Source organism: Nyctereutes procyonoides, unplaced genomic scaffold (assembly GCF_905146905.1).
Source record: "Nyctereutes procyonoides isolate TBG_1078 unplaced genomic scaffold, NYPRO_anot_genome, whole genome shotgun sequence".
Taxonomy (NCBI): domain Eukaryota; kingdom Metazoa; phylum Chordata; class Mammalia; order Carnivora; family Canidae; genus Nyctereutes; species Nyctereutes procyonoides.
In genome coordinates, this window is record NW_026575052.1 from 20,404,356 (window position 1) to 20,428,908 (window position 24,553).

A 24,553-nucleotide genomic window follows, 5' to 3' on the forward strand; every position below is an offset into this window, starting at 1 on the left:
CTTCTTAACAAATTAGATTAAGTTTCAGGGTAATTTCAGTTCGCAATTCCTGAGTATTTATCTCTTCTCCTCAGCTAACTATGAAACGCTTAGAGGATAACCGTGTAGATAGATGGAAGCCCAGTTAAGAGGGGCCTGCTGCACAGTGCCAAGAGGAATCATAATGCTTGTTTGTACTTCAGCACATTATGACTTTTCTTCTGGCTACCCCATCCCCCATGCACTCTATTCCAAGGGTAAAAATCATGTAGTAGGCTCTAAGGACATTCATGTGATAATATTTTCCCAAACATTGATAGTTGGTTGTTTGATTTATTGATTTATTTATTTTTTAGCCCACTGACAAGGAACTGAGAGAGAGCATAGCATTATTGACGGCTCAGCAGACTGCTCTGGAAATTATTGTCAACATGTGCTGCAGTGAAGGTTTGTGACCAGTTTATGTTTACGTTTAGACATTCTCCCTCTGGGCCGAAAGGGGAGCTTCCATGAGGATTTTAAAAAATATTCAGTTATATGTGGTTTGCATTCTTCCCAGATCCCTCCGAAGATGAGTGGGAAGAGCTTTCTAGCAGTGATGAGAGCGATGCATTTATGGAGAATTCCTTCAGTGAGTGCGGTGGGCAGCTGCTGTCTCCCCTCTGCCTCTCCCATGAGGTTCACACTGCTTTCACCAACTACCTCATCCCAAAGAAGGTAGTCTGTTTCAAGTCTAGCCTCATATTGGAGCGTGGGAAGGGCTTAAGAGAACTATTTGCCATGTATGCAAAAGAGATTTACTCTCACTTCCAGACTGTAGGTAATTGGTAAACAACAAGTTAGAACTAACAGTAGTGGGAGTATGCTGAAAAGTAGATCCTTCCCAAGCCTAACCATTTCATTGAGAGGTAATATGTTGGGACTTGATAAAGGGATCATGTAGAAAACGACGCTACTCTTTTAACCTTTGCTTTACTGCCTTTCTTAAATCTAGATTTTTGAGAAAACTGCCTTTCCAAACAGCACTGCAGTTGACTTATGTTCTAGGAGTCCCACTTGGAAATCTTTGGTTAGAAAGTAAGAACTTTTCTGTTTTCAAAACTGTTTGTCATTATGTTATTACATGAAATGATGGACCACTAACTAAAAGATACTGACTCCCCCCAGATCCAAGAGTTCTATTCCTGTGTATATTCCCTAGAAAAATGTGTGCCTATAAGCTCTAAGCCATGAGAATGTGCATAGCAGTGTGTTTCCAGTTGTCCCAACCTGGAAACAACCTCAGTGCCCATCAGTGGCAGAATGGAAAGGTAAATTTTGATGTAATCACACAGAAGAATACCTAAAAGCAGTAAAAACAAACAAACAAACAAACAAACAAAATCAACCTGAACTAGAAGGTTGACAAGAAAAGAACGCAAGGCACAAAAGAATATATACACTGAGGTTCCTTTTTTACAGAGTTCAGTAACTGGCAGCAGTATTTTGTTTCAGGACACATACTAGGTGGTAAACCTATAAAGAACAGGGAAATGTTTACCATAAAAGTCAGGATAGTGGTAGCCTTTAGGGGTCAGAGAGGCGGGACGAGACAGGGAAGGGGTATGTGCACTGCGAGGGTGCTGAGCAGTGTTTATGATTTTTTTTTAGCAGTGTTTATTTTCTAGGGGCGCCATGTTTGCTTTATAAACTGTTAAATTCTGTATATGCTTTGAGCACTTTATGTGTGTCCTGTTTCACAACTCAAAGTCGTTTTGCCAATGCTGCCATGCGTAAAAATTTTTCTAAAACAGATTCCTTATGACTCATAAGTGAGTTGTGCCTCAGGCCCTGAGTGCTCAAGCAATTTGATTAGGGAGATAATCAGTTCATCTTAAGATTCTTTGTTATAGCCATACACCTGTGTACAGGTATTTCCAGTCAGAGCCCAAAGCTTAGGTTAAAAGCAAATACTGAATTCTGTTGGAATACTGTTAGAGAAACATCGCATTCTTTCCACTTCCTTTCCAGAATGAACACTATTCAGTGCAGAGCCCTCGTGTGTCTCCAGAGTCTTGTCTCCCTCCTGGATGTGGACCATCTTGGGGGCCCTGCAGCCCTTCAGACACTTGCACAACATCTGTCACAGCTGCTTTTTTCTCAGCCAGGTAAATATTTAGGACTCTTTGTGAAAGACTATTTGGATCAAGCAGAATTTTGAAGGCCCAGGAACTTGGACTTTGGCATTTTGCTGTGTTTGTCATCCAACCTGCAGAAACCTTTCCCAAGCAGGAAGAGTCATATTTATAGTTGCCAGTGGCATAGAGTCCAAACAATATATGTAAGCTAGTTTATGGGCTATACTTTTATTTTTTATTAAAATTGCATTATGTCAGGCCAATAAGGCTGAATCACAAATATCGTAATATCATAAATATTAGATATTTGGTTAATTCTCTAGTCTTTTTCTTCTTAAAATAAAACTGTTTGATTTACATTTGGATAATCCATAGATGTATTACAGAATTCACAAGTTATTAGAGGATGTAAAGCAGAAAGCCTCTCTCCTTTTTCTCATACCATCCAGTTCTCTCCCAGAATCAGTCACTGTTAACCAGTTTCTTGCATGTTCTTCCAGAGAGATTCTCAATATAAAAATATGTATCTGAGTTGTTTTTTTTTTTTTAAGATTTTATTTATTTATCCATGAGAGACATAGAGAGAGAGAGGCAGAGACATAGGCAGAGGGAGAAGCAGCCTCCATGCAGGGAGCCAGATGCGGGACTCAATCCTGGGACTCCAGGATCACACCCTGAGCCGAAGGCAGAGGCTCAACTGCTGAGCCACCCAGGCGTCCCTGAGTTTTTTTTTTTTTTTTTTAAGATTTTATTTATTTATTCATGAGAGACAAAGGGAGAAGGAGGTACAGGCAGGTTCCCTGTAGAACAGGGAGGCTGATGCGAGACTCAATCCCAGGACCCTGGGTCATGACCTGAGCTGAAGGCAAGACACTTAGCCGACTGAGCCACCCAGGCATCCCTGTATGTGTGTTCTTAAGTCAAATTGTAGACTACTAGACAGAGTACTACTGTACTCTGCTTTTTTCTAATATGTTTCTTTCTTTAAACACCTTTGCTTGGTAAAAGGTGTTACCAGGATCTCTCTAATATGAATTACTTTCATTTGTACACAGAAACCTAGAGAGATAGCATACATAGGTAACTATTCTTTCTAAATGGCCTGGCTGTACAAGTGTTAATGCGTGCTACTCTAACAGATTCTCATAGTTTGTGGTAATAGAATCTCATTTGACTTGGCCACATCAAACTATAGCAACTCAAACCAAACCAAAGAAGAAAAACTGAGAGGGAGGGGAAAAATAGTATTTTATGTAGTAAAAAAGAATTCTCCACATTACGTCCCAGCATTGTATGTCTGCATCGAGGGTAATTGAGAGATAAGAATTGGCTGCTCTCAGCTCCCCAATTTCAGAGTCTCCAGGGAGTTTTTGAGGGTAAATTTGGAGATATTTAATATTTGCTTTCTGAACTAATTTTAAAATTTAACCACCAAATAAGCTATAACTTAACTGTGTTACATTCAGTGTAGTATTCATATATCTCATTGTAAACTATTTATTAAACTTATCCTCTTCTCAGATACAACATTAAGTCAAGAGTTGAAGCTCTTAAGTTGACACCTGGCTGGTTCAGATGGAGGAGTATGTGACTCTTGATCTCAGGGTCATGAGTTTGAGCCCCACATTGGAAATAGAGATTAGTTACATAAATAAAACTAAAAAAAAAAAAAAAAAAAAAAAAAAGTTGAAACTCTTAAAAGATCAAAATATGGCCATTTTTGACTAAATATAAACTTTTATATAGATATTCATTTAAGAGTTCCTCCCCAGTGTTTTTTTAAGTTTTTTTTTGTTTTTAAGTAATCTCTACACCCAGTGTGGGGCTCAGACTCAGTGACCCTGAGATTAAGAGTCACATGCTCCTCCATCTGAGCCAGTCAGCCAGCTGCCCCACTCCCTAGTTCTTCTAGAAATCTTTTTTTTTTTTTTAAGATTTTATTTATTTGAGAGTGTGAGCTTGAGCAGGGGGGAGGGGCAGAGGGAGAAGGAGATGCAGGCTCACTGCTGAGCAGAGCACCCAGGAGCCCCTACTTTGCACTCTATCAAGTTAATACAAGGTGCTGTGCATTTAATAGTGCATGTTTTAGAAGTTCTAGATCAGGGGTGCCTGGGTGGCTCAGTAGATTAAGCATCTACCTTTGTTCGGGTCCTGATCCCAGTGTCCTGGGATGGAGCCCCCATGTCAGGCTCCCTGCTCAGTGGGGAGCCTGCTTCTTCTCTACCCACTGCTTGTGCTTTCTCTGTCTCTCTTTCTCTCAAATAAATCAATCAGAATACTGAGATTCTTAAAAGTTCTAGGTCAGTTTTTAAAAATTAAGTAAAGATTCAGACGCCCGTACATAGTTATTGTTCTGTCTCTACTGACCTTCCATCATTTGTCAGCAGATGTAGTTTTCCATTGATCTCAGGCTGTGCATTCTTTAGCTGGTATGATCATGAGAAGACTGTGCCCAGCCACACCTAAGACAGGATACAGGCAAGACTGGGCACGCTTTGGCTACAGAGCTGACTTGGTGTGAGCTGGCCTGATAACTGTATCTTTTCATTGGTCCCCCAGCCATATAAACCAGGCAGAGATCTGGATGGCATGGGGGGGGGCAGGGGACATGGGAAAGAGGATGTTCTATCTGACTTTTGCTGACATTCTGGCTCCCACCAGCACAGCCCAATATCCCATGGTAGAGGACGAGGAGGGCTACTCTTGCTCAGGGCCACTCCCATTCACCCCTTCACATGGGCTCTCCCTGCTGGGAACTGGGCCAAATGGGGTTGTACATAGCCAGGCCCCCAGGGGAGCAAGCCTAGCCTATCACTACTTCCAAGACCTGCCTACCCTGAGGGAATCCTGTCTGCCCTACTGGCAGAACAAACTGCCATTTTCCTGCTCAGTGGGGAGCTCCAGTCAAGATACCAGAAGCTCCATCTCCACCCCAACAATTAGAGTTCATTTAACTTGAAGTAAAGCTCACATACTTTGTCCACTGCTGTACAGAAAACACTTGGGTATGTTTCTCCCCTTTCAGCTGGCTATTTGTAGTTACTGATGCTTGCACATTTATTACCTGGAAGATCACAGGAAAACGATACCCAGCTTAGCCTTGGAGAAATAATGGAAAGTTTCTGAATTGTGGGAAAATATAATTAAACACTTTAAGTAAATTCCAAGTTCATAGGTATTGTTGACATAACCTTTTCTTATCAGATTGAAATTTTTGATAAAGGATAATTGCTTATATTGAGAGATGGTATGCTAAAGTTCCTTTGAAACATTGAGATTTATTAAATAATGTAATCTTGTGGGTTTTGTGTGGATGGTGTGAACTGTTACTGGAGAATTTTCTGGGGAAGATGGGGTCAAATTTCTCTAACTTTTTGTTACCATGTTTGAACATTAAGTGTATGAGGATCATACAACTCTGCCTAACTTGCTTTATTTTTAATGCTAAAGTACAGTTGTGAAAAGTTACAAAATTTGTGATACTTACACCCTGTGGCTGACATCAGAGATAAAAGGAGAACATTGTCAGTGAATCAGATTCTGGTCCTTGCATTCAGTATGTTAATACCTTTGTCTCCTTTGTTAAAAACCATTAATCTTCAGAACATCAAGAAAATTTTAGGGATGCCTGGGTGGCTCAGTGGTTGAGCATCTGCCTTCAGCTCAGGGCATGATCCTGGAGTCCCAGGATCGAGTCCCACATAGGGCTCCCTGCAGGAAGCCTACTTCTCCCTCTGCCTATGTCTCTGCCTCTCTCTGTGTCTCTCGTGAATAAATAAATAAAATCTTTAAAAAAAATTATAGCAATGTTGTGTTTTCAGATTGGGTCAGTCTATCATTTGTTCCATTACTTGGTTTCCATAATCATTTAGGGTTCCCTGTTTTCCCACATTTGGGGAAGTAGAAAGCTCTTTTCATTACAATTAGAATGATAGTAGCACCCATTCTGGGATGTTTCCTGTTCTCTTCTAGGATATGGAAAATCAACCCGAGAAAGTCACTTAAATAAAAATTTGCTGTTTGATTACCTGTTGGTTGGCTACCTACCTGCTTTTACATGTGCAGCAATTCTTAAATGCTGTACAAAGTTGTTGAGGGGAAAGACATTTTCGCCCACCTTCTTTTGCTTAACTTCTGTTGATACTAATTTCTTCAACAATACCACATGGGTTGACCTTCTGAGAATTTGTCAGAAAGGCAGCATAATTTGAAGTCTCTTTCCCAAATTTGGATACATGACTAGAAATGTGAATTCAATAAAAATCACCCGCATGTTTTCCTTAATTTAGGTAGAGTATGAATTACACATAATATAAAACAGTAACGTGGTTTAGATTAGGGTTTTGAATCTAAGGTAATGGTTACTTTTCTAAGAATGCAAGACAGAAAAAAAATTGTTTCAGAATGTGTTCTAGTTCATATTGAGTTATTTCTTCATGATACAGTTTTTTTGGTTTATGTGCAGTTGGTGAATTTCTAGGGCTATGCTTAATAGCTCTAATCAAATTCAAATATAACCTACTTGCTAGAGCCATGGTGACTTTTTGAATTTTAGTAGCAACAACTTCACACCAATTTTTGAGTGGCTTTTGGGTACTAGGCTTTATGAGCAAGGTATTATTACCCCACCTTTCTGATAAGGAAGCTGATTTGAGGAACTCCTTTGGGGCACTCATTCCTTTAACACATACTTCTTTTTTTTTTTTTTAATTTTTTTTATTTATTTATGATAGTCACACACGCAGAGAGAGAGAGGCAGAGACACAGGCAGAGAGAGAGAAGCAGGCTCCATGCACCAGGAGCCTGACGTGGGATTCGATCCTGGGTCTCCAGGATCGCGCCCTGGGCCAAAGGCAGGCGCCAAACCACTGCGCCACCCAGGGATCCCAACACATACTTTTTTTTTTTTTTTATTTACGATAGTCATACAGAGAGAGAGAGAGAGGCAGAGACACAGGCAGAGGGAGAAGCAGGCTCCATGCACCAGGAGCCTGACGTGGGATTCGATCCCGGGTCTCCAGGATCGCGCCCTGGGCCAAAGGCAGGCGCCAAACCGCTGCGCCACCCAGGGATCCCCAACACATACTTCTTGAACACTCTATGCCGTGTACCACTCTAGGTCCAAGGGATATGGGGGTAAATGAGCTAGGCAAGATCATGATGCTCATGGAGCTTACAATTTCAGACAAAGATACAATGTAATTTCATCTAGGAAGAAAATAAAAGGAGATGGGTTCGGTGGAAAGGGCTCTCTGAGAAGGTGACGTTTGAGCCGAGGCCAGAAGGAGAGGTCATACAACGTCAGAGGCAGGATTCCATCCCAGGTCTGTCTGATCCTAAGGCTATGCTAGTATCTGTTCTGTGAGATTTACGGGCATTCCCTACTTCAGTACATAATGTATATATGATCATGAGAGGCAAAAAAATATAATAAGCTTTGATTCATGTGTAGAAGCTACATCATGCTCAGGTAGGCAGCCCCAAAAGGGGCATTGGAATAATTATAGGGCCCCAGGCACTAGAGGGCAGAAAGCCAAGGTATCTATCCCATCCCCAAACTTTGTGGCTTAATACAACAATAATGGTTTTTCTCATGGTTTCTATAGGTCAGGAATTTAGACGGTGCACAGTGGAGATGGTTTGTCTCTACTCCACAATGTTTAGGCTAGGGGTTCTCAACTAGGAGCAGCCCCCTACACACACACACACACACACCGTACCCTCCTCCCCCACAGCATATTTGGCCATGTCTGGAGGCATTTTTTCTTGTTACAACTTGGGGCTTGTTACTGTTATCTAGGGGGTTGAAGCCAGGAATGCTGCTAAATATCCTACAGCGTACAGGGGATCCCAAAGAATTGTCTGGTCCAAAATGTCCATAGTGGCAGGGTTGAGAAAACTCTAGCCTAGGGCTTCTGCTGGAAAACAAGAAGCCAGAACTGTCTGAAGTCTTCTTCAGTCCCATGTTGATGGGTGGTTCACAGGGGCTGTCAACCAGAACAAGTGACCTTGCCATGTGACCTATGCTTCCTTATAACATGGAGGCTGAGTTCCAAAGGCAAGAGTTGAGAAGGAGAAGAGAGCAAATATATGTGAGTCAGGTGTAAGTCATGTTGTCTTTCCATGACCTAGTCTGTCATGTTCATGTGTCCTGTTGGTTGATGTCACAAAGTCCCCCCAAATTCAAGTGGTGAGGAAATAGACTGTTGTGGTTATTTTTGGACAGTATAATCTACCACAGCAAGTTCATCGCTTTCCCTTCCCACCTCAGGTATAAGAAAGAAAACACTAAAAATGAGCAGGAATGGGAAGGGGAAGTTGGGTCAGTAAAAACTATAGAAGGCTGAAACCATGGAGGTATAGTGGTCCAGCCCTATGCAAGCAACAGCTCTTGCCTAGGCAGTGGGTTTGGGTTGTTGAGGAAGCAGTCTGATTTGGGAGACATCTCCATGGGAGGTCTGCCCAGTACCATGATGGCAATCTGTGAAAAGCTGAATTCTGTCTATGAAGCTACCTCAGGTGTATCCCATGCTAAAAAGCCAGTTAAATGAAAATCCAGCATCGGAAAGGCAAGGACTATCTGTAGAATGTGCCCCTGTTAGGGTTATTTCAATTGTGGATGTCTTTTCAAACTTACATATACAGTCCACAGGGGGCTGTTGACTAGAAGTTTGGGCTTAATGTCAAAAATGTTTTAATTAGGGGATCCCTGGGTGGTTCAGCAGTTTAGCACCTGCCTTCAGCCCAGGGCGTGATTCTGGAGTCCCAGGATCGAGTCCCATGTCGGCCTCCCCGCAGGGAGCCTGCTTCTCTCTCTGCCTGTGTCTCTGCCTCTCTCTTTCTCTCTCTGTGTCTCTCATAAATAAATAAATAATATCTTTTAAAAAATGTTTTAATTAGAATAGCATGTATTAATATTCAACAGGCTGTGTTTTGATTCCATATCTTTCTACAAAATAACTTAGCATAGAGGAAGACAAATTTATATTTCATTTTTGTGTTTTAGATTTTGCTAAGCATGTTGACTTTCTAGAAGCCATAAGTAGTGCCTTGAGGGCCCTCTTGCAAACTATGGCCTCCAACAACATTTCTCAGGTAAGATTTTTAAGAATTTTTATGTGAAACTTGCAAAGATTCTGTATTATGGAGGCAAAATTCATTATTTAACTGTTTTTTTAAAAGTGTTTATTTTTCTTACAAGAGTAATATATGATCCTTGTAAAAAGAAAGCAAAAATGCTTAAAACAAAACGTAAAATATTTTGCTTCTTCCCACCACCATCACCAGCACACACACAGGTTTGTTTTTTTAATTGATGTGATATAGTTGACATATCTGTTAGAAGTATTTTCTCTGAGTGTCATTTGTCTTTTTCTGTAACATTTTACAGAAATTTTCAAGCATGCCCACTGATTCCACAGTGATCCCTCAGCATCACTATGTGATGGGTGGTTTTCCACTTTTTTAAAAAAAATTTGTTCATGAGAGACAGAAAGAGAGAGGTAGAGACATAGGCAGAGGGAGAAGCAGGCTCCATGCAGGGAGCCCAAAATGGGACTCGATCCCTGGTCTCCAGGATCAGGCCCTTGGGCTGAAGGCACTAAACCGCTGAGCCACACGGGCTGCCCTGGTTTCCCACTTTTATTCTTTTCTTTTTTATTATTTTTTAAGATTTTATTTATTTATTCATGGAGACACACACAAAGAGAGAGGCAGAGACACAGGCAGAGGGAGAAGCAGGTTCCATGGAGAAAGCCGACGTGGGACTCCATCCCGGGGTTTCAGGATCACGCCATGGGCTAAGATGGCGCTAAACCGCTAAGCCATCAGGGCTGCCCTCTTTTCATTTTATTAAGGAAATTTTCAGATATCTCTAAAACCAGAGCTAGTAGTATGATGAACCACAAGTATCAGTGAGTTGGCAGCGTCCTGGCACCTAGCATTTTTTTTTTTTTTTTAGGCAAACATCCTGGCATTCTTGTTCCCTTCATCTCCCTTATACTTTTGTTTTTGTTCCCTAGATGACTTTAAAGCCAGTCATGTTACTTCACCATAAGTATTTTATTACTGCTTCGTTATGTGTCTGTGACAGAAAATGGACTTCTAAAAAACTTAACCAGAAGTACCATTACCCCCAAATCAACAGACATTGCTTAATTATCAGTTGATATGCAGCCTGAGTTCAGTTTTGTGATTGTCACAAAAATGTCTTTTTTCGAATCAGAATCCAAAGAAGATCCACACATTGCTTTGATACTTTGGTTTCAAAAAAAATTTTTTTAATGGCTTTAGTGAGATTTAATTCACATACCAACCATACACTTCACCCATTTAAAATGTACAATTCAGTGGCTTTTAGTATATTTACAGATTCTTAAATCTTTTAATTTAAAACATTTCCCATACCAACCCCCCTTCTCTATATTATTTATTCATTGAAGAAGCTGTCATTTGTCCTGTAGTTTTTCCCATTATGAGATTTGGCCCGTTTCTCAGGATAGTATTGTTGTCGTGTTCCTCTATTGTCCATACATTCTATAAACTGGGAGCTAAGTCTAGAGTCTTAATTAGATTCAGGATCAAATTTTTTGGCAAGAATAATTCATACTGCTATATATATTTTCTACTTTTACATCACAAATTATATATTTTCATAAATTTGTGATGTTAAGATTAATTAGTGGATTTGGGGAGCCTAGGTGGCTCAGTCAGTTAAGTGTCTGCCTTCAGCTCAGGTCATAATCCCGGATCGCTTCTCGGCCTTTTGGCTAAGATCAAGTGTAGGTCATAATCCCGGGATCCTGGGATCGATCCCTGAGTCAGGCTCCCTACTTAGCGGGGAGTCTGCTTCTCCCTCTCCCTTTGCGCCCTCCCCCCTCCCCCGCCCCGCTCATGCATTCGCTCGCTCTAAAAATCAATCAGTCAATCTTTTTTAAAAAAGGTTAAAATGGGGGATGCCTGGGTGGCTCTGTGATTGAGCGTCTGCCTTCAGCTAGGGCGTAATCCCGGGGTCTTGCCACATTGGGCTCCCCACATGGAGCCTGCTTCTCCCTCTGCCTATATCTCTAACTCTCTCTGTGTCTCTCATGAGTAAATAAATACAATATATATTTTTTTAAGGGTAAGATGGCAAGTTTTACGTTATGTATGTTTTACCACAACTTAATTATTTATATTTAGTCTAGCTTCTGTCCCTTTGCCCTGTTCTTTTGAGTAACTCCTTTTTGGGTTTATCATTCCATTGTTCTTATTTTGAGAACATAAGCAAATATGTAGGCATGTGTATTTCACCCTTTTTGCTTAAAGTAGTGCTTCTGCACCTTGCCCTGCTTTTCCCCCTTATTAATCATCATAGTAAACCGATATCTTCCTCATTTCTTTTTTACAGCTTCATGTTCTGTTACTCCATTGTGTAGGTGTTCCTTACTCATTCAACCTGTCTGCTGTTGATGGGGTTCTCATTTCCAGTCCTTTGCTATTACAAATGGAACTGCAGTGAATAGCCTTTTTTGCAGATGTTATTTTATGTTTTTGCCATTGTGTCTTCAGGATAGATTCCCAGAAGTGGGCTTGCTGATTTGGAGAATAGATGGATTGGTGATTTTGCTAATTATTGCTGTAGTCCCCTCCTTAGAATTTGAGGCATTTTGAATTTCCTCCAGCAGTGCTTGAGAGTGCCTGTTTTGCTGTAGCCTTACCAACAGAGTTATGTTGTCAGAATGTTGGATTTTTACCAGTTTGATAGGTGAGAAATTTTATCTCCATTTTAATTTGCATTTCTCTTATGACGATGAGACTGGATGTCTGTATGTGCTTTAAGGGCCTTTGCATTTTTTTTTCTGTAACTGTTACTGTTCCTATCTTTTGCCAGTTTTGCTCTTGGGTTGGTGGCCCTTTTCTTCTTTGTGTATAAAGGCAAATCCTAGGGCCTTGCCCGCAGTCCACTGTAGCAGAAACTTTGAGGAGGGGACCAGTGATCTATATTTTAACAAGTTCTCCTGGTGACTGGCATGCACACTACATTTGGGAACCAATGTGCTAAACCATCCTTGCTTCTTCGTTTCTAAAATCTTAATCAAAATTCTGATTAATGTGTCATTAGACCATACTACCCACTTCTCTTGGTCATTAGCCATTCACTATGCCTTGGGCACCCTTTGTCCTTCAAGATTCCGGCTATTGGGCTTTATTACTCTTGGCTAGTCCTGTCATGATTCTGGGTGACTTCGAGTTCCACATGATGCTCCCCTTAGTCACCTGGCTTCGAAGTTCTTGGGCCTTGCTTTGTCCAGAGGTCTGCTCTTCCCTCCTTCCCTTAGTCATTCCATGGCCACACCCTAGAGCAGTGCTCCCCAAACTTTATCTTGGTCCACAGTTTAATGAGTCTGTCTCTCATGTTTTACTGTCAAATACAGTATGGGCTGTTGGTGTCTAGTTTTTAGTCTTTAAAGTTTTTTTTTTTTTTTTGCATATTTGAGAATTTTTTTCAAGAACATTTGACCCTCATTTTCTTTGAAATGGGAATTACAAAACTCTATACTGTAGGGCCTATGGGAATATAAAGTATTTTTATTGATTTTTCATTATCTTCAGCAGTAGCTAACGGGATCAGTCTGACATTTAAAGAGAATTGCTCACAATTTCTGGGCATTCATATATATTGAGACTATAAATTCTCAGGTTGGGTGTGTATTGGACATGAGCATAAAATTTGAGAACTAGAAGGATCCTGGCTCTCTAATGCTTTACAAGGAGAGGAAATCAGGGACCAGAGGTGCTGAGTGACAACACTAGGAGTGGAGTACAACTATCCTGCTCCCTTGTCCACTTCTCTGCCGTGTAGGTTTGTGCGTATTGGGCAGCTTACATGTGTGACTCAGGCCTGTAGTAAAGTAGTGTGCCTCTAGCATCCTGGCAGCCTTGTTGTGGCTGTGAAGAATACCATGGTTGGTAGGATTGTTTTCATTAGAAGATTTCCTAAGAAATCCGGGCATATTAGCTGTTACCTTTAGATTTGGCAGAAGCACTGCAGATGATTCAGAAATGAGTTTGATTTAGAACTGTTGAGTATTTTTATATATTAATAATACCTAACATTTAGTGGGTTCTTTATATGCATAATTTAGTCCTTATAGCAACTGCATGATGACTACTGTCCAGTGTCACTGATGGGGAAATGGAGATGTTAGTGGAGGGAATTATCTTACACAGGATTGCTGAGTGATAAGGAGAGGAGACAGGATGTGAACCCAGAATGTCAGATCCCAAACCCTTGGTCACCACACTGTGCTACTCCTCATAGGTAATAATAGCCTGGCAATACAATACTCGAATTCTCTTGTGATACCTGCATCCTCGTGTGTGTTCAGATTAGCTTAGAATGAAAATTATCACTACACAGCAGAAGCACTCTATGATTTAATGGTTTTTACAATCTCTCATATTTACTGTAACATATACATCTCAGGGTAAGTTCTTAACTTGTATAAATTAGCCGAGTTTTATTAAAGCTACATGATTCTACTTATATTTTCAAACCATTTTTTATAATCATTGTTAAAAAGAAATTAGAATCTCTTTAGTGTGTGTACATCCGACTGAAAGTCTTTTTTTTTTTTTTTTTTAAGATCTTATTTATTAGAGAGAGAGCAAGCACGGGGATGCCTGGGTGGCTCAGCGTTGAGCATCTGCCTTCAGCCCAGGGCCTGATCCTAGAGACCCGGGATCGAGTCCCACATCGGACTCCCTGCATGGAGCCTGCTTCTCCCTCTGCCTGTGTCTCTGCCTCTCTCTCTGTCTCTCACGAATAAATAAATACAGTCCTTAAAAAAGGAGAGAGAGAGCACAAGCAGGATGGGGAGGAGGCAGAGGGAGAGAGAGAGGCAGACTCCCCACTGAGGAAGGGACTCACCATAGGGCTCGATCCCAGGACCCCAAGGTCATGACCTGAGTTGAAGGCAGACGCATAACCCACCCAGGCATCCCCCAGAAAGTCTTCTTCAAATGAAATAAGAAATGAAGCCTCTCTTCTGGGCTAATAGCTATGTTAGATTGAATAATGACAGTGACAGGAACAGGGCTCATCTTGGTTCAGGATTACCAGCTGTATTAAGGAATGATCAGGTTACATAACTTTTCTGTCATCTACATTCTGTCTGTCCTGTTGTGCATGCTATTGGAACTGGTCGAGGTTAACACTATAAGTACTCTCTTCTTCCTTTTCAACAGTGTATGACTCCTGATCAACTGATGACACTGTGCACAGCCAGCATTCATAGTAGTAACACCGGGGTTAGAGTAAACGTTGTTAGTATTTTAGGAATCACAGGCAGCGTCCTCGCCAAAGAAGATGGAACACTGGAAACTCTTAAGGTAAAAATATATACTTCCAACGTGAAACGTTAAATCATTAGAAACAGGAAAGGGTAACAGTTGGTATGGGATTTTTAAAAACTTCTATGTGGCAGCTCAGGTGGCTCAGCGGTTTAGCGCCGCCTTCAGCCCAGGGTGTGAACCTGGAGACCCGAGATCGAGTCCTGCGTTGGGCTCCCTGCATGGATCCTGCTTCTCCCTCTGCCTGTGTCTCTGCCTCTCTCTGTTTCTCATGAATAAATAAATAAAATCTTTACAAATAAATAAATAAACTAAACAAACAAATAAATAAATAAATAAATAAATAAATAAATAAAAACTCTGAACATCATGAGAAGAAATCCTGTTGAGAAGTTGCTTACTAAGGTACAATATTAAAATATGCCCTTTGGAATGATCAAACTCTATGAATTAGGTAGACACTTGAGAAATGAATTGCATTTTCCCATATAACTTTATTCTGGAGATACTTGGTCAGAAATAAATTTGTCTTCAGTGAAGGGCCAGGTTCAGAATTGTCCCAGGTGTCTGTCTTTGCTGTTGCAGAGACTGTGTGGCTATTATATTCTCCTCCTGATGAAGGAACAACTCACCAGTTGTCTTGGCACACAGGCTAAAGTATATTCTGAATAATTCCACAGTCCATTCTAATATTCCGTAAATTTTAAGCAGCAAGTACCCTAGGAACTCAGCATATTTGCTTCTAGCACTTTATCTCAGCACAGTTGCTCAGGAACTACACTGCTAGAGACACAGCATCACTAGTAACTAAAAGGACAGGGGTAGTAAAATTACCCTTCATTGTGCTAATAATAATTGCTGTAGTGTTGATCACTAATTAATGGGTAGTAAACTGAATATTAGGACTTGCTCAAAACTTTACAACATTGACTTTTCTTTTTGTTTTTTAAGGAGGTTCCATGCCCAACATGGAGCCCGACACAGGGCTTGATCTCATAGCACTGAGATCAAGACCTGAGCCAAAATAAAAGAGTTGGAGGCTTTGGGTGCCTGGGTGGCTCAGTCGGTTGAGCATCTAACTCGATTACAACTCAAATTGTGATTTCAGGGGTGGTAAGATCGAGCCCTGTGTTGGGCTCAGTGCAGTGTCTGCTTTTCTCTCCCTCCCTCCCTCTCCCTCTGTGCCTCCCCTTGTGTGCTCTGTCTCTGTCTCTGTCTCTCTCTTTAAAGTAAATAAATCTTTAAAAAAAAGAGAGAATTGGACACTTAACTAGACGGGCCACCCAGAGGCCCCAAGGACTGATAATTTAAAGAACCTTATTTTGAAAAGATATATGCATATAATAAAAGATTCAGAAAAGAAAACTAGGAAAGAGTATAATGAAAGACCATTTCTAAATTTCTAGCCCCCCTAGTTTGACTCTAGAGACACAGCTACTGTTACCCATTTCTTCTGTATGACTCAAGGATTTTTGATACATAGACCCATAAGTGAGAGGGAATATAGCTGTGTGGCTATGTATATGTATACATATACAGATGAGCATGTGCATGTTTAGTCACTTCCTGCCCCCCCAAGACTATAATTTCCAAAATTCACTTAGGAGGAGCAGCAAGTTTTTCTCAGGCATAATATGAGATTTTTGAAATATTTTTATTTAGTCACATTTCTGAGCATGAAGAAAAGTAGAAAGTACAATGAATTTTGTGTACTAGTCAAGCATATTTAATGATCACTAATAATCTATCATTTGCACTTCATATAGTTTCTTTGCTGGGTATGTTGAAGTATGTTAAAGTTAAAGCTAACATATTAAAGCCATTGTGTTCTTTTGCCCCTTTTGGTTCAGTATACATGTCTTAAAAATAGGGACAATTTTGGGGTACTCAGGTGACTCAGTTAAGTGTTGGACTGTTGATTTCAGCTCAGGTCATCATCTCAGGGTCCTGGGATTGAGCCCTGCTTTGGGCGCCACACTCAACAGGGAGTCTGCTTGAAGATTCTCTCTCTCTCTCCCTCTGTTCTCCTTCACACACACAAACACACACACACACACACACACACACACACCTCTCTCAAATAAAGAAATCTCTTTAAAAATAGGGACCGTTTCTTACATAACCACCATTATCCTTAGATAATGAACTGACATTGTTTAACATGTGGGTTTTTTTTTTTTTTTTAAGATTTTATTTACTTATTTGAGAGAGAGTGAGCATGAGTGGGGGGGGGTGGGAGTGGGGAGCAGAGAGCAAAAGAGAGAGAGAAGCAGACTCCCCCCTGAGCAGGGAGCCCAAAGGGGCTCAGTCCCAGGACCCTGAGATCAAGACCCAGGCTGAAGGCAGACACTTAACTGACTGAAGCACCCAGGTGTCCCCTATTTTTGTTTTTGTTTTTTTTAAAGATGTTAATTCATTTATCCATGAGAGACACAGAGAGAGGCATAGACACAGGCAGAGGGAGAAGCAGGCTAGGCTCCCTGCAGGGAACCCGATGTGGGACTCAGGATCATACCCTGGGCTGAAGGTGTCGCTAAACCGCTGAGCCACCCGGGCTGCCCCTCCCTATTGTTTAATATGTCTTATGAATGGTCTATCCTCAAGTGTTGCCAGCTGTTGCAAAAACATCTATTTATAGATAGTCTGTTTAAACCAGTGTCTAAATCAAGTCTGCATGTTATGTTTGGTTTGGGATCTTCTAAGCTTCCTTCAATCTGGAAACTTCTCCTACCACTACCCTAGCACTGCCTCCCACCACTTGTTCTTTTTTTCTTTCTTTCTTTTTTTTTTAAGTAAGCTCTAGACCCAACATGGGGTTTGATCTCATGATCTTGAGATGAAGAGTCACATGCTCTACTGACTGGCCCAGCCCTACTACCACCTGTTTTTACCTCAGCTCCTGGGGTCGGCTGTCTCACAGTATCCAACCTTCTGGATTTGTCTGATTGCTTCCTTGTGGGGTGAAGCTTTGTTCCTTTATCCTCTGTGTTTTCTACAAACTGAAAGTTAGATCTAAAGGCTAGATTAGATTCAGATACAGGTTAATCTTTTTAATAAAACTACTTCATAGGTGATACTGTGTGCCTCATAATTTATTACATCTTATTAACTCTAAATACTATTCTAGAGGTTATCTAGATTACTAAATTTAGATAAGAAAATTAAGTAGGTAATGGACTTTCTAAGAGCCAGCTTGTTATTTACGTCACAGCTGGAGTTTGAACTCGCTGTTCTTAACATTTCTACTCTCCCACCAATAATACCAGATGTGCCCATCACCCTTAAGACATAAAGGGTGAAGCAGAACAGCCAAAACAAAATAAGTTTACCCTTGAACAGTTCCTTGCAGATTGGGAATGACCTGTTCATTAGCTAGCTAATCATAAAAGGATAGATGGGTGCTAAACATCATCACTGGGAAGCAGAATGAGATTTAATGTTTTTATTTTTAATTGTCCTAGAGTATTTTTAATTGTCCTAGAGTGTAAAAAAAAATAAAAATAAAAAAAATAAAAAAATTGTCGTAGAGTGTTTTTCATACAATTTTTTCATCTAATTTTAAAAGCATATTTTTTTTTTTTGGTTACAGATATATATCTGCATTTTAACACCATGGAGAAAGCCTTTTTGAGGGAGATAGAGGGGAAATTTTAATTTCTAAAACCAACCTTTCATAAAACCAATCATCATTTATGTATTTTAATTTATATTAGGGATGTAAACTCTAATATACTTAATTTATCTTGCTGATATTATACTTGGTGTATTTATAAATATATGTGAAGTCTTTAATTCTTTCAAAGTTTTAATTTGTCTCTGGCATTTCTAAATTTTAAGATACCATGCATGAACTGTTGCCACATTTAAAGTTAGTACTTTTTTTGGAAACTGATGTTAGAATACTGGACAATAACAGCATGTATTATTGACTCCAGACCATTGGATGCTTTCTGCTTGAGGTTGCCACCAAAGATCCCTCCCTTGTGGTGGCAGGAGAAGCCTTGGATGCCCTCTTCGATGTTTTTGCAGATGGTAAAGAAGCTGAAAGGGCCTCAGTTCAAATTAAATTGTTATCTGCTCTGAAAGAATTCCAGCCAGTCTTCAAAATGAAGGTATGTAGCTCTTTTGTGTAGAAATGCTTTGGTCTCACCATCCTCCAAGAAGGGAGTATATATGCAGTTCCCTCCATACACTCCCAATGATTCATAGAGTGCTTCATCCATGGAACTGAAGAATGCTTGTTGGCTGAGTCAGAGCTCAGGCCTTTGTGTTGAATCACTGTGACTTGGGCCAAAATGGTGTGGGCAGGGTTCCTTTTCTATAAGAGTTCAGTAATGCTAACAGTGCTTATGGAGAAGCAATCTAGTCTGTGACCTGTAAAGCACTTTCATGTACATATAAATTTATTTTATATCATTATAGGTGATAAATTAGAACTTGATTTTAATGTTAGGAATAGTTCCCTTTGGTGCTCCATGCTGGTCTTTATCAGAGAATGTAGCTACCTTCATTTGCCCTTTTACTTACTTTTTGTTTCACTAGAAACATCAAAGCTAACTTTGAATCAAAAAGTAATTTTCAAGGGCACCTGGGTGGCTCAGTCAGTTAAGCATCTGCCTTTGGCTCAATTCATGATCCCAGAATCCTGGGATCAAGCCCTGTGTGAGGCTCCCTGCTCAGCGGTGAGCCTGCTTCTTCCTCTCCCTCTGCCTTTTTCCCCTGCTTGTGCTCTCTTGCTCTCTGTCAAATAAATACATTTATTTATTATTATTTTTTAAAGATTTATTTATTCATGATAGACAGAGTGAGAGAGGCAAAGACACAGGCAGAGGGAGAAGCAGGCTCCCTGCAGGGAACTCAATAATGCAGTACTCGATCCGGGGACTCAGGGATCACGCCCTGGAGTGAAGGCAGGCGCCAAGCAGTTGAGCCACCCAGGTGTCCCCAAATAAATACATTAAAAAAAATTTTTTTTAAAAGTAATTTTCAGAAACTTGGTACCAGGAGAAAGCCGCCAGGAATTTAAAAAACAGCCTTGGGGATCCCTGGGTGGCGCAGCGGTTTGGCGCCTGCCTTTGGCCCAGGGCGCGATCCTGGAGACCCTGGATCGAATCCCACGTCGGGCTCCCGGTGCATGGAGCCTGCTTCTCCCTCTGCCTGTGTCTCTGCCTCTCTCTCTCTCTCTCTCTCTGTATGACTATCGTAAATAAAATAAAAAAATAAAAATAAAAAACAGCCTTGAATCACATTTCTGCAAGTTTAAGTTTGCCATCTTCCACTTCTCTAAATCCCATTTCTAGGGGGCGCCTGGTTGGCTCAGTCGGTGGAGCCTGTGACTCTTGATCTCCGGGTTGTAGTTTGAGCTCCATGTTGGGCATAGAGTTTACTTAAAAAACAAACCAACAAACAAAATTTCCATTTCTAAATTATGTCATTTTGAGAAGTAAAAATATTTGTACTTTTTGCTTTTAGATTTCAGATTAAACATTTACTTTTAAATCTTTGTCAAGAGGGATCTCGGGCAGCCCGGGTGGCTCAGCCGTTTAGTGCCACATTCAGCCCAGGGCCTGATCCTAGAGACCCAGGATCGAGTTCTACGTTGGGCTCTCTGCTTCTCTCTCTTTCTTTCTTTCTCTCTCTCTCTCATGAATAAATAAAATCTTTAAAAAAAATAAATCTTTATCAAGAAAATAGAAGTTTGGATGAGAAATTAGCTTACTTCTGTTGTTTTCCAGTATGTATTTGTTTTGTTAAATTTTTTTTTGAGAACCAGAGTAGGAGAAGCAGAGGGAGAGGGAGAAGCAGACTCTCTGCTGAGTTTGGAGCCAGATGCGGGGTGATCTCATGACCCTGAGATTATGACCTGAGCTGAAACCAGCAGTCAGAAGCTTAACTGACTGAGCTACCCAGGTGCCCCCAATGTGTATTGCTTTCTTCTAACAAGCTTCTAATACAGAATTGATTGCTCAAGGAGAGAACTCTGTGATGACTTTTTAGGAGACTATGATTGTATGTCTAGTAATTTAAATTTTCTGAAGTTTTTTAAGGCATAAGAACTAGTTTTCTTTAGAAAACTAGCAACACACACCATGTACATTCTAAATTGTAGGCCCATCTAAAGTCAGTGTTGATTTAAGGACAGCAGTGTTGGTTTGTTTTTAACATTTTCATATTTTGCTATCTTATATTTAAAAATGTCATCTTAGTGGCTGACATTTATTGAGTTAAGTTTCACCAATAGGTAACTCAAGTCTGGGGAAAAAACTTGAACAGTTTACCTTACAGTTTGTTCAAACCTATAGGTTTTTTGTTTTTTTTTTTTTGTTTAATTGAAATACAATTGATGTATAACATTGTATTAGTTTTAGGTGTACAGCTTAATGGTTTGATACATGTACATGGGAAATAATTACCAGAAAAAGTTTAGTTAAATCCATCACCACACATAGGAGGACATTTTTTTTCTTGCGATGAGAACTTTTCAGGTCTACTCCTAGTAACTTCCAAATTTACAGTCGCCTTGCTGAACGTTACATCCCTTACTTAGCTTATAATTGGAAGTTTGTGCCTTTTTTTTTTTTTTTGGAAGTTTGTGCCTTTTGACCCTCTTCACCCATGCTTGTCTATTTTTTAAGCAGTGAGAGGTTTTATTGTTTATCATCAGTAAACAAATTGAGTGATATCTCTCCATGTAAAGACGGATGTGCATTAGTATTTTCCCCCCTTTCTTTTCCAAAAGGTAGCCTAATATATTCACAACCCTGCACTTTGTGTTTTCTCTTAACACGATCTCCTGGATGTATTTCCATACCAGTACATGGTGGGCATCCACAGGGTTCTTAAAGGGTGCAGGCAGGCCCTTGAAACATCTGAAAAAGGAGTCTACGTGGTAAGAAGAAAATATCCCCTATTTCCCTGCAGCTGCAGGAAAGCAGATGTAGTTAAGTCTTCAGACTGCAGAAGCAAATGCACGGAGAGGAGTTATGTAAACTATGAACTAGCAAAACAACCCCTAACCACTGGGAGGGCTGTTCTGATTGATTTTCCTACTTAATATGCATTGCTTTGGTAATGATGTTTAATTAAGTGTTTTTCTTTTCTCAAAGGTATAAAGCCCTAATGAAATTTCTTTGCTAGCCAGAAGGGCAGCCTGTAGTTTTTCATATGAAGCTCCTCTGTGAATGAAGCCACAATTGCATTAAAGACTGCCTGGTATATATTTAGCCCCAGGTTGCATTTCAACATGATATACAATGTATTTTACTAAAGAACTTCTCAAGAGCCCTGGCTCTCCAGAATTGTCCTGTGATTAGCAGCATCAGAATCACCTAGTAACTTGTTACAAATTCCTAGGCCCAACTCCAGACCTACTGAAAATCGGAAACAGTGGGAGGGCCCACCAATCTGTTTTTTAACAAGCCTTCCGGATGATACTGTTGCACACCGAAATTTGAGAATTGCTGCTCTAGACTAGAGGCGAAGTCTAGGTCACATACCATAAAAGTTACTCTTTTTTTTTTTTAATTTTATTTATTTATTCATAAAATACCTAGAGAAGCAGGGACATAGGCAGAGGGAGAAGCAGACTCCCTGTGGGGAGCCTGATGTGGGACTCGATCTGAGGACCCGGGGCCAAAGCCAAAGGCAGACGCTCAACCACTGAGCCACCAGGTGCCCCAAAAACTTATTCTTTTAAAGTCTACAGGGATCCCTGGGTGGCGCAGCGGTTTGGCGCCTGCCTTTGGCCCAGGGCGCGATCCTGGAGACCCGGGATCGAATCCCACGTCGGGCTCCCGGTGCATGGAGCCTGTTTATCCCTCTGCCTGTGTCTCTGCCTCTCTCTCTCTCTCATTCTATGTGACTATCATAAATAAATAAAAAAATAAAAAAATAAAAAAATAAAAAAAAATAAAGTCTACAATTCATCCATTCTTGTAACTATCATTTTTAAAGGTTGTATAATCTTAATTTATCTTTATGGCTCACACTGTATTCTTTTACCTTGGAAATTGAAGATCTTTCACCAAATTCTGGCAGCTTTGTTCTGAAAAGAAACACCCCAAATCAAAGGCTTTCTTATCTAAAGAAATTAGTAATATATACCAATTCACATATGATTTTTTGGCAGATACGAAAAGAAGGGAGAGGTAAATACAGTCCAGATCAGCTGTGTGTTCTCGACAATGTGAAGATGAATTTGAGAAGGTTTGTCGCTTATCAAGAAACTGTTGAGAAAAGACTGACTGCTTGAACCATTGAAAGAGAGACCAGTTCAATGTTAAAGAGTACTAAAGTGTTTCCTTTGAGTGTGTGTTTCTAAAAGTCATTTTTTAATCTCTTTATCCTGTACATTAATTTGAAGTTTATAAAAACTTCAAAACTTGTCAGAAACTCCTAAGCTCTGGGATCTCTGTCTCATTTCTAGTGTTCTCTTAATTATATATCCAGCATGTTTTAATCACTGGAAACAATGAGTGGAAGAGTAGAAACAGAAAGTAATCTCAGGTGATTCTTCGTGAGCAACAAAGAATCTGCCAAACAATCATGTTTTTCTTGAATTTTGCAGGAAAAGAAAATGCAAAGCATTGCTTGGATGTTCTTTTAAGCAAGTATCATTTTATATTAGCTAAATCTCTAACTGAAATTATGAAGACAAGCTTTATAAAAGCTTTAGTATGGAGTATAACAATTATATTTCCCTTTTGTGCAGAAGTGAATGAGTTGCATTTGTATTCCACTATTCAGTAGAATATGCTTAGGAATTAATGAGGTCATTGTCAGCCTCTATACAAACGGAGCTGATGAGTTACTGCTTCGTAACATCACTCCATGTCTAATTTGATATGGAATCAGAATTAGGAAATATTTTTTAATAAATAATTTTTTAATTGAAAGCTTTGTGTCTTACAAAGTCTTTATGAAAATACCAGATACCTGAGCTGTTTGCTTGGTAATAGATATTGCTTCGACTATATGTGAGATACTAAAAACGGGACTTACAGCAGGAATCTCTAGCATTATTCTCAATTTCCTTGCATTAATGGGGTGACAGCTGGAGTAAGGGAGGGAATTTCAGTGGACTTCATTGTCTGAGAGGGGAGGCCCCTGGACCATGCATTTGCCTGATCAGAAGAGTTGTGGTTGAAGATCTAAAAATTTTTCCACACTTGATCTCAGTTGTCCTGTTAAAAGGCCCAGTACCCAGTGTAGAGCTTACCTTTCTCATCTAGTTAACATCTATCACCTCACACAGTTAAATGTTTTTCTCTTGTGATGAAAACCTTCAAGATTTACTCTCTTAGTAACTTTCAAAGATTGTTTTTTTAATTTATTTATTCATGAGAGACACACACAGAGAGGCAGAGACACAGGCCGAGGAGAAGCAGACTCCATGCAGGAAGCCCGATGTGGGACTCAATTCTGGGTCTCCAGGATCACGCCCTGGGCTGAAGGCGGTGCTAAACTGCTGAGCCACCCAGGCTGCCCTCTTAGTAACTTTCAAACATACAGTACAATATTACTGTCATTACCATGCTGTATATTACATCCCTTACTTATTTGTCTCATAACTGAAAGTTTGTCCCTTTTGTCTCTCTTCACCCATATTGCCATCCCCCGGCCCCCTTGGGTAACCACCGATATGTTCTTTGTGTATGTGAGCTTATTTTGTTGTTGTTGATTTCCCATACATGTGAGATCATACACAATTTGACTTTCTCTAACTTATTTCAGTTAGCATAACATATCAAGGTTCATACATATTGTCAAAAATAGCAGAATTTGGGCAGCCCCGGTGGCGCAGCAGTTCAGCGCCGCCTGCAGCCCAGGGCGTGATCCTGGAGACCCGGGATCGAGTCCCACGTCGGGCTCCCTGCATGGAGCCTGCTTCTCCCTCTGCCTGTGTCTCTGCCTCTCTCTCTCTCTCTCTCTCTCTCTCTCTCTCTCTGTCTCTCTGTCTCTATGAATAAATAAATAAAATCTTTTAAAAAAATTAAAAAAAAATAGCAGAATTTCCTTCTGTCTTCTTTGTGGCTGAATAATATTCCTATGCGCACACACTACTTACTCTTGCACTTAGGTTGTTTCTGTATGTTGGCTATCATAAATGCTGCAATGAACATGAG

General features: G+C 40.3%; 1 protein-coding gene across 4 annotated transcripts in view; it reads left to right on the forward strand.

The window, feature by feature from the left end:
• The window catches only part of HEATR3 (HEAT repeat containing 3), a 66,819-nt gene that overhangs the window by 16,514 nt on the left and 25,752 nt on the right, over positions 1-24,553 (forward strand). For 2 of the 4 annotated variants that reach the window (XM_055331518.1, XM_055331517.1), the window contains 8 exons: positions 336-426; positions 539-696; positions 974-1,056; positions 1,990-2,126; positions 9,103-9,191; positions 14,325-14,468; positions 18,365-18,541; positions 22,558-23,323. In XM_055331518.1, coding sequence (XP_055187493.1) covers positions 336-426; positions 539-696; positions 974-1,056; positions 1,990-2,126; positions 9,103-9,191; positions 14,325-14,468; positions 18,365-18,541; positions 22,558-22,680 — 1,002 coding nt within the window. In that variant the 3' untranslated portion in view covers positions 22,681-23,323. Of the gene's footprint in view, positions 1-335; positions 427-538; positions 697-973; positions 1,057-1,989; positions 2,127-9,102; positions 9,192-14,324; positions 14,469-18,364; positions 18,542-22,557; positions 23,324-24,553 lie in introns of those variants that run through there. The other 2 variants (XR_008665256.1, XM_055331516.1) reach the window with 1 other exon arrangement.